Below are 7,500 nucleotides of genomic sequence, written 5' to 3'. Positions count from 1 at the left end.
ACACAGATACACTCACACAAACACACACTCACACAAACACACTCATGCAAACACACAAACACACACTCACACAAATACACTCACACAAACACACACTCACACAAACACACACTCACACAAACACACTCATGCAAACACACAAACACACACTCACACAAATACACTCACACAAACACACACTCACACAAACACACTCATGCAAACACACAAACACACACTCACACAAACACACATTTACACAAACACACACTTACACAAACACACACTTACACGAACACACACTTATACAAACACACACTTACACAAACATACCCTCACACAAACACACACACAAACAAACACATACACACACACACATATACACACACACATACACACACACACACACACACACACACACACACACACACACACACACACACACACACACACACACACACACACACACACACACACACACACACACACACACACACACACACACACACACACGTGCACACACACACACGTGCACACACACACGTGCACACACACACACGTGCACACACACACACACACACACACACACACACACACACACACACACACACACACACACACACACACACACACACACACACACACACACGTGCACACACACACACACGTGCACACACACACACATGCACACACACACACACACGTGCACACACGCACGCATGCACACACACACACACACACGTGCACACACACACACGTGCACACACACACACGTGCACACACACACACACGTGCACACACACACACGTGCACACACACACACACACACGTGCACACACACATGTGCACACACACGTGCACACACATGTGCACACACACGTGCACACACACGTGCACACACACACACCTGCACAAACACACGTGCACACACACACACGTGCACACACACACGTGCACACACACACACACGTGCACACATACATGTGCACACACACACGTGCACACACACATGCACACACACACACACACACACACAAATACACAAATACACACACATACACAGACACATACACAGACACACATACACAAACACACATACACAGACACACATACACAGACACACATACTCAGACACACATACACAGACACACATACACAGACACACATACACAGACACAGACACACAGACACAGACACACATACACAGACATACATACACAGACACACATACACAGTAAATAAATAACATTTTTCATATTTCTTTTATGTGTGGTATTTACGTACATATCTGATAGCTTAGAAAAATGCATTTGCTCATAAATGAGAAAATTATTCTTAATTGGTTTAATCATTTTTCCTCAGTGACCCATGGGAACGCATGACAAAAGTACGTATCCACACTGCTCATCGCGCCAACATTTTCAGTGCAAAATTCATGCCACATACTGCCAACAGAAAAATTATGTCATGCTCTGGAGATGGTATTCTTGTATATACAGGTTTGTATGTTATATGTTGAGGTATGTATTAGGATAATTTTACAAAAATATTACACTGAAAAGAAATTCATCTACTTTTTTCATAATGATTATATTACATATTTGTAATAGCCTATGTTTGTTAACAAATATATTCCTTATTTTTTGTGTAGTGTAAAACTACAGTAATAGAGAATAAAAACAGGTTCCTTGAATTGCAAGAGAGTAACATGTATTAAATAATTATCATGTAGTTTTGTTAAGTGAATAGAAGATTAGTTTAACATAATTTATATTTTTTGAGGTCAAGTGGTCAAGGTAGCCCAGCATTTGATGGGTATGTTTTAGATCTCTCTTTTGTTTTTGTCAAGTTATTTCCTTACCATAAAAGAAAAAAAGAAAATTAACTTTTTAATGATGCAAACAATTTATTTTATCCATTGGTTCCAGGAGTACAAATATGCATGTACTGTCCACAATTACTTGTTTTATTTTTATAAATTTTTTTTACATATGAATGACCCCACAAATACTTAGTCACCAGAAAGTCAATTACTAGGCCTAATGACTTTACCAATTATATTTTTACTGACTGTTCTCATAGTGATTAACAGTATAATAATGATAGGAGAAAAATGAAAAACATTTTCCATGAATGGGCATTAGTAACACCTGTGTGGCACTCCAGATGGGTCTTATTTCAGAGCCAGGGATCTTCATACAACATCACAATCTCTTGTGCTCTCTTTCAATGACTGTTGTGCTTGTCATTTTTTGTGATTTACTCTTGTGAGGCCTGTGTGTGCTATCTGACAGATGGCTCCCTTTAGTAAACATATATGAAGGAAACAACCATCCTAATGAAAAATCATTAGGAAATGGGGAAGAGAAAGGGAACCTGTGCTTATGGCTGCATATCCCACAGCACAAATCAGCCCATACACATGGTCTGGGTCATCTTCCTCTTCTCAGTTTGCCTGCACATTCTACACTGCCAGTGCTGTAGAGCAGGAATTCACCACATTGTTGTATGTAATCACTCGTTGGAGTTGATACTCGGAAGGGTGCCTTTCAAGATTTTTTTGCCTGCTGATGCTAAGAGAATGGTGCCATCTATGATTTTAAGCCAAATTTTTTTGATGGATAGTATGGTAATGAGAATAATTATGATAAAGAAACACAGTGCACCACTGTACCCCACTGCCAAATATACCACAAAGACTTGTCATTTCTGTCATGACACCTGTCATCAAGACCAAAACTTGACTGTCATGTACATCATGACACCTGTCAGCAGTGACTTTTATAATGATGATGATAGCAATAGAAATAAAAATTTCTTTACCAAATATTCAAGGAATTGGGTAAATATATGAGGTCAGGCAGGCCCACTAATTGACTCCTTATTCACTAAATGTTTGTGAAGGTATATATGTAAAAAAAGGGGAAAAAAAAGTTGAAATGTGGCACCATTTACTTATAAGAATTATCAGATGAACAAATAGTTTTCTTATTTAAAGTTTTCAGAACATTTGACAAATACAATTCAGGTTTTGAGCTAATTGTCATAGATATCAGAAAATAACCTGCTCTATGAATATTGCATAATTGAATATGTTACTTTTATTGTATTTTTATTCATTTTTATATTGTTCAAAAGGTGTATTTTTTATTTTTTTTTATTTCTGGAGTATTTGCAAATAAAGATTTGTAACAGAAAAAATAGGTATTTTGGTTAAGTGATGTGTGATAGAAGGAAAAATTATTTTTAATGCTATTCCCTTATTTTCCTTCCTCAGATTGTAATTGCAATTATTGTATGAAGTTAACGAATTAAGAAACTAATATGATAAAGATCACTGTTAGTGTTTGCAGTAATTGATAAGCTAACATGCCTTCTGATAACAGTATAGATATTGTGGAACATTGTTGTTTTGTTTAAATATCATAATACAGTAATATGGATATGCAAAAGCTTTTACAGCTGAAATGTTGTGGGTAATCTTGTTTTTTTTTATATAATCAATTACTCCCATATGAACAGAGGTTATGGGATTTATTGTTCTGGTTAACAAGTAAAGAAATTTATAATTGACTTTACAAATCTAGAAATAGGAATATCATAATCATTTTTTGTCTGTGTACATTGACTTTTATTGAAGAGTAAGCTTTGTTGTAATTGTAGTTGTTGCATTGCTTTTTTATTTTATCTAGGTGATGGAAGGTGGTAAGTTTGTTGCAGGGAAAGGAGGCTGTATATGGCTTTTGCAAAATTCGGAGATGTTGAGGTTAGTATTGACTATTGTGGGGAACCATTGGTGAAGAGGCTTAGTTCTTGTTTTTGATTTTTTATTGTATGAATTGAGTATTTATCATGTTCACATAAAGAAAATTATATTTAGTGAGTATGTCTTGTGAATTATATCCTTTGTACATCAGATTTTCTTCTTTGTCTTTTCTTCTTGGGGTAATGTTTTGGCATGATAATTTTTCTTTGCATAGTGTGTCATGAATATGCTCTTGATCATGGTAATATGATGAAATAATTTTCAGACAGTTGCTGACAGAGGTTGCAGAGTCCAATGCATATGAACAAGGCTATCCTATTCTGTATATTTTGCAGGGAGTTCTGTTATCTTGACTTGAGCAGCTACTTCGGATTGGGTTTGTTTCTAACCTGCTAGGAAAAGCATGAAAAAAACAGAGAAAAGGGAAAGGGAGTCTAACAACTGGAAAAAGCTTTTGGTATTAGGCATTGCTTCTTTATTAATGATACTTACCCCTTTTATATCCACTTGACTTGTATTTCTAGTTGTTATTAGCATTCAGGATTTTTTTTGTTGTATATCATTGGTAGATGGAGGTGTCTTGAATTATTTAATCTTTTCATTATATAATAATTTTTCCCTTATTTCGCCAGATATAGAAAAGCAAGAGGAGACCCATGACTGTAAATTCACCTGCCATGTGAGCACCTGCTATGACATTGTGACTCTTCCTGATGATCCTCACACATTTCTCACCTGCGGAGAAGATGGAACCGTGCGATGGTTTGACTTGCGGGGAAAAGTGCAATGCACAACAAGAAATTGCCAGGAGGTAATTAATATTTTTTATCTTGCAGAGTGATTATTCTGAAAAATATTTTCTTCATCAGACTTTTTTCTTGTCAGTGAATGAAAAAACAATTATACATTTTGTTGTTTCTAACATAGAGGATTTTATATATTCAATATGTCTTCATACCTTATGTCTCCTAACAAAACTTCATAACTGTGACAGATTCCATATAAATTAATATTATTTTGCTCATGCAATGATCAACAAGCTCTTGAAATGCCAAATACCAAATTTACTTTGGTGAAACTTGAAACATCAGGCCTTGAATGCAGCTAGGGGTCTTTATGGTTTAATTCAGTGGCGCTGGTCTGTCAGTAGGGTGGACTGCATTCTGGGAATGCAATAGTTGCTGGCCACTGTGCCAAGTGCCCCCAATAATTGATTACCTTGTTCCAGGCTTGTTACATAGTCTTTTACTTTCATTAATTCTTAGGTACATATTAGTAATTCTATTGACTATATGTCTATTCATTTTAAAGTTTAGTCTTTTTAGAAGAGAGTGTGTATTTAAATGTCAAGGGGAATTGTCATGCTATACCAGGTCAACCTCCCATCAATTTGCTGTCAACACAATCTGCTGAAGAAGCTTAATGAATCAACTTGGCATCAGCTTTAGTTGTCATTTTGCAAGCTGATGTTTTGGATAATGGAGAAAACCAGAATGGCTTTTTTGTATATATCGTGTATGTAGATAAATACACACACACGCTCATGCTCACACTTACTCAAACTCAGGCTCACACACTCACTTATGGGCTCACTCATACCGTCACTCAAACACTCACTCATACACTCAACCATAGACTCACTAATACACACACTAATACACTCATTCATACACTCACTCACATACTGACTCATACATTCATAAACATAATCACTCATGCAATCACATACTCACTCATACACTTCTTTGTTGTATGTAACCACAAGTAGCCAGATGATCTTGACTTGTGAAGTTGTTGTACAGAATTAGTTATGTGATATTTTGTTCAATATCTTTTTTTTAGATATTACAACTGGAGAATAAGTTTTGCTTCATAAAGTATAGAACTGTTTTCTGCATGCTTCTGTATCATTACAGACAGTAAAGCATGTGTGGCAAGTCCGTGAAATAGCAGTAATCACTTGTTGAATATATATATACACCATAATTCGGTTAACCCATTGCGTACGGGTGTCATGACATACATGTTGGCACCAATTAGGCCTAAAAGATGGGAGTTAATGCATACTTGACGTGACATTGGGATCTGCTAACAGTTAACCCACTCACGCCGGATGACGTGCTGACACGTTTCGTGGTTTTCACGTCAGACGCCGCCGACGACATATCTGGCCAAGGCCGGCGCTCGGGGTGAGCGAGCGGGCAGCCCAGGCTCGCGGCCCATGCGCCCGAGAATCTCGAAGCGTTCGGATGATGCGTTCGAAAACCTCGGTATAGCAACCGTGCAAAACCGGAATGGCCCCAGCGTGAATGGGTTAAAGCGCACACACAGTCATGAAGTATTATGGCTGTAATGGCATTAGCTCCAGAGCTACAGGGCTCTAAAACCAGCCTAAACCCACATTTTATGATGGATTTATGGAAAAATATTGTTTGGGCTAATCTGCTTTACCCAGAGGGCGGAGAAAACCCTACCCCCGTCCCTCTGATTTTTAGCTAGTGCCGCTAGTGTCGTAGACCGCACGCCCTGACAGCCGGTTTGGTCATTAGGCACCCTGTCTGCAATGGGTTAATCAGCTTGACCCTACCATGATGTGCCACAACATGAGATGTACAGCTTGTGGTGGGCATCTCAAGATGTTTAGTGTTTTCTATTATTTTCTAGACTTATGGTATGATATTTAACCTCTTATTGCCAGGTGACAAGGCATCAAATTGAGGGGTGGCAGGACCAGCTGCCGGGGATGAGATATTTTGTCATGGCTATCCTCCTGGTTGGCATGCTGGGTGATTAGACATGTAGTGCTTGGCTTAGGCTGAGGCATTAGGCTTACGTGTTTGAAATATCCTGTAGTTTGACCATTTGGAGCCAAAACAGATATGTTGGCAGTGGGTGGCTTGTAATTTCAGCAAAGTGGGAATTGTACAATGGGACTTTAGCGCTTAGACCTTCTGGGGTGGGTTGTATCTAGATATATACATCCTAATTTGGGCATCTTAAGTTACACAACTGAAGGAGTAAATCACTTGTAATTTCAGTTAAATGAAAAATGCATTACACAAGTGATTGCACCCCATGAGACATGCCCAGTGGTTGATGTCCTATCATGTTAACATAATATTTGGCTGCCCCCAGGTGACGTCCAAGAACCTCAAGATCTCTCCCTCAAAACATATGTTTTAAATTGTTACATATACACATAATAATAGGAGTTCCATTTGTATAGAAAAATTTTCATTCACTTGTGAAAATGATATAAACAAATACAAAATCCTCCTATTGTCACCTCATTGAAGTGGCTGGGTGAAAAACACTTATAGAGGTGCAATGTGGCATCACTGTACATGCTTGTTATGTAGCCAGCAGGAGTGGCATTATGCAAATATAAGCACTGTCATGAATGGGTGAAAGACCACAAGCATTTTTAGCATATCTTTTTCCCCAGCCACATTGCTAATATGAGTTTCACCAAGGATAATATTGGTCTTTAGTATTTTGAGGTTTGAGTTCTCACACCAGAAAATGTATAACTCCATGCCATATATCAAATACCTGCAGTACAGTTAAGCATCAGAGTTGAAAGTTGTCACAGTTACTCCTCACAGTTGAAAAGATTATCATAACTACCTCTCAAATATGGAGGAAAATAGGAATAAGGGACCATGCATATTAACCCATTCACGACGGGGGCATTCCAGCCTTGCATGTCAACGGGCCTTGAATGCGCGGTACCCATGGTGTACCACCCGTCCAGA

The 7,500-nt window shown here is 38.1% G+C and overlaps 1 protein-coding gene across 3 annotated transcripts in view; it reads left to right on the top strand.

Annotated features, from left to right (window-relative positions):
* LOC122243575 (DDB1- and CUL4-associated factor 6) overlaps positions 1–7,500 on the top strand; it is a 42,818-nt gene that overhangs the window by 4,627 nt on the left and 30,691 nt on the right. For all 3 annotated transcript variants that reach the window (XM_086549474.1, XM_086549475.1, XM_086549476.1), the window contains exons 3-4: positions 1,342–1,478; positions 4,378–4,556. In XM_086549474.1, coding sequence (XP_086405600.1) covers positions 1,342–1,478; positions 4,378–4,556 — 316 coding nt within the window. The remainder of the gene's footprint in view (positions 1–1,341; positions 1,479–4,377; positions 4,557–7,500) is intronic.

Source organism: Penaeus japonicus, unplaced genomic scaffold (genome assembly GCF_977035675.1).
Source record: "Penaeus japonicus unplaced genomic scaffold, GWHDUDI00000001_assembly GWHDUDI00000022, whole genome shotgun sequence".
In the NCBI taxonomy this organism is placed as follows: domain Eukaryota; kingdom Metazoa; phylum Arthropoda; class Malacostraca; order Decapoda; family Penaeidae; genus Penaeus; species Penaeus japonicus.
Note: the sequence above shows the minus strand (reverse complement) of the source record. Positions and strands in the feature narration are given on the sequence as shown.